This window comes from Morus notabilis, unplaced genomic scaffold, assembly GCF_000414095.1.
Source record: "Morus notabilis unplaced genomic scaffold, ASM41409v2 C11404470, whole genome shotgun sequence".
Taxonomy (NCBI): Eukaryota; Viridiplantae; Streptophyta; class Magnoliopsida; order Rosales; family Moraceae; genus Morus; species Morus notabilis.
The window spans coordinates 1-1,348 of record NW_010386900.1 but is presented as its reverse complement, the minus strand read 5'-3'; the positions used below and the strand labels follow the sequence as shown (position 1 = coordinate 1,348).

Sequence of the window (1,348 nt, the reverse complement as noted above, 5' to 3'; positions counted from 1 at the left end):
CGTATAAAATTCCCTTTCAGCCATAAAACGTTTTTTTTTTTTTTTTTTTTTTTTCAGGGAATTATTACACAACTCTCAGAACAAATTTCCACACTAAATGAGAGAATGGATGAATTTACATCTCGCATTGAAGAACTTAATTCCAAATTCTCTGCCAGGAAAGTCTCGGCCAGCCAACAAAACCTGGCACTGCAGGCCGAAGCATGCAATGGGTCTGGACCGACATCTCATTTCGTCAGTGGCTTAAGTAATGGTTCCTTGACTGGAACTCTTCTGCCCAATTCTTCGTCGTCTTCTCAGTTGGCTAAGGAGTCTCCACTGATGGAAGAGGTGATACAACCATAATGTCCCTGCTTTTATGTATAGAGACCTTTTTTTTTTTTTCCCTCTTCCTTTTAGTCTTCTATCCAATATAAAACTAGAGAGTTAGAACTTAGAATCCTGGGAGGTTAATTATCTTGTAACTTCTGAAGATGGGTATAAGACTGTTGAAAACCTTAAGAGTTTGCTAATAGCCGGTTTGATTCATAAGTTTGAACATAAGGTGTGAACAGAAACTTAAAATTTTACAAGAAACAATACTGTAGCAAAAAGGTTTTTAAATTGTGCTTCCAAATGCAAACCAAACAACACATAAAAAAAGTTGATTGTCCATCTAGAAAAATCGTTTGAAAGAATAATGTAAGTTGTCAATAGTTGACACTACAGTTAACCAACTTTCTAGGCTGAAGATTTGAGTCATTATAAGAAGGCAGCTACTGAGAGTGATGTTTGATAAAATCGGCCGAAGTTACCATATCCAAGTTTGAATAAAGCATGACATTATAGCGTAACTACCATTTCCTTCTACAAATGTTTTCGCTGTGTATGCGAACTATTGTTTTTGAGATTCTAGTTCGGTTCTAGGCAATGATCATGTTCTCTTAAGTTTTTATCTTCACAACTGATGATTTATTTGTGTCTTTGTCAAATTTTTAACAGTTACTAGCTATTTCGCGAGGGCAGCGTCAGGTCATGCACCAAATAGACAATCTGAGCAATCTTCTGCGCGAGTTTTCGGGAGACAGATTCCGCCATGGAAGAACAGAGGGGACTAGCAGAACCATTGATGTTGATTCAATAACTGGTCCCCTTTTACTAACCTTAGCACTTGGTGGTTTAGGTGTCTTCTTGTTCAGAAGTCTAGCTTGGTAGAAATAAACTTCAGTGGCTAGCAGCTCATTTTCAGCTTTCTTCCAATGATAAAAGGGCCATCAATTGTCTGGTGAAGTCTGGATCCGCAGTGGGAAGTAGATAACCAATAATGTTTTCTTGATATACGACCTGGGATATGTACTGTAAATAACCT

The 1,348-nt window shown here is 37.6% G+C and overlaps 1 protein-coding gene across 1 annotated transcript; it reads left to right on the top strand.

Moving 5' to 3' along the window:
• The first annotated feature begins 59 nt into the window (after positions 1 to 59).
• Positions 60 to 1,341, top strand: LOC112095125. Its single transcript, XM_024176803.1, has 2 exons — positions 60 to 330; positions 982 to 1,341. The coding sequence occupies exons 1-2, from the start codon at positions 106 to 108 to the stop codon at positions 1,192 to 1,194; spliced, it is 438 nt and encodes a 145-aa protein (XP_024032571.1). The 5' UTR covers positions 60 to 105; the 3' UTR covers positions 1,195 to 1,341.
• Positions 1,342 to 1,348: the final 7 nt, after the last annotated feature.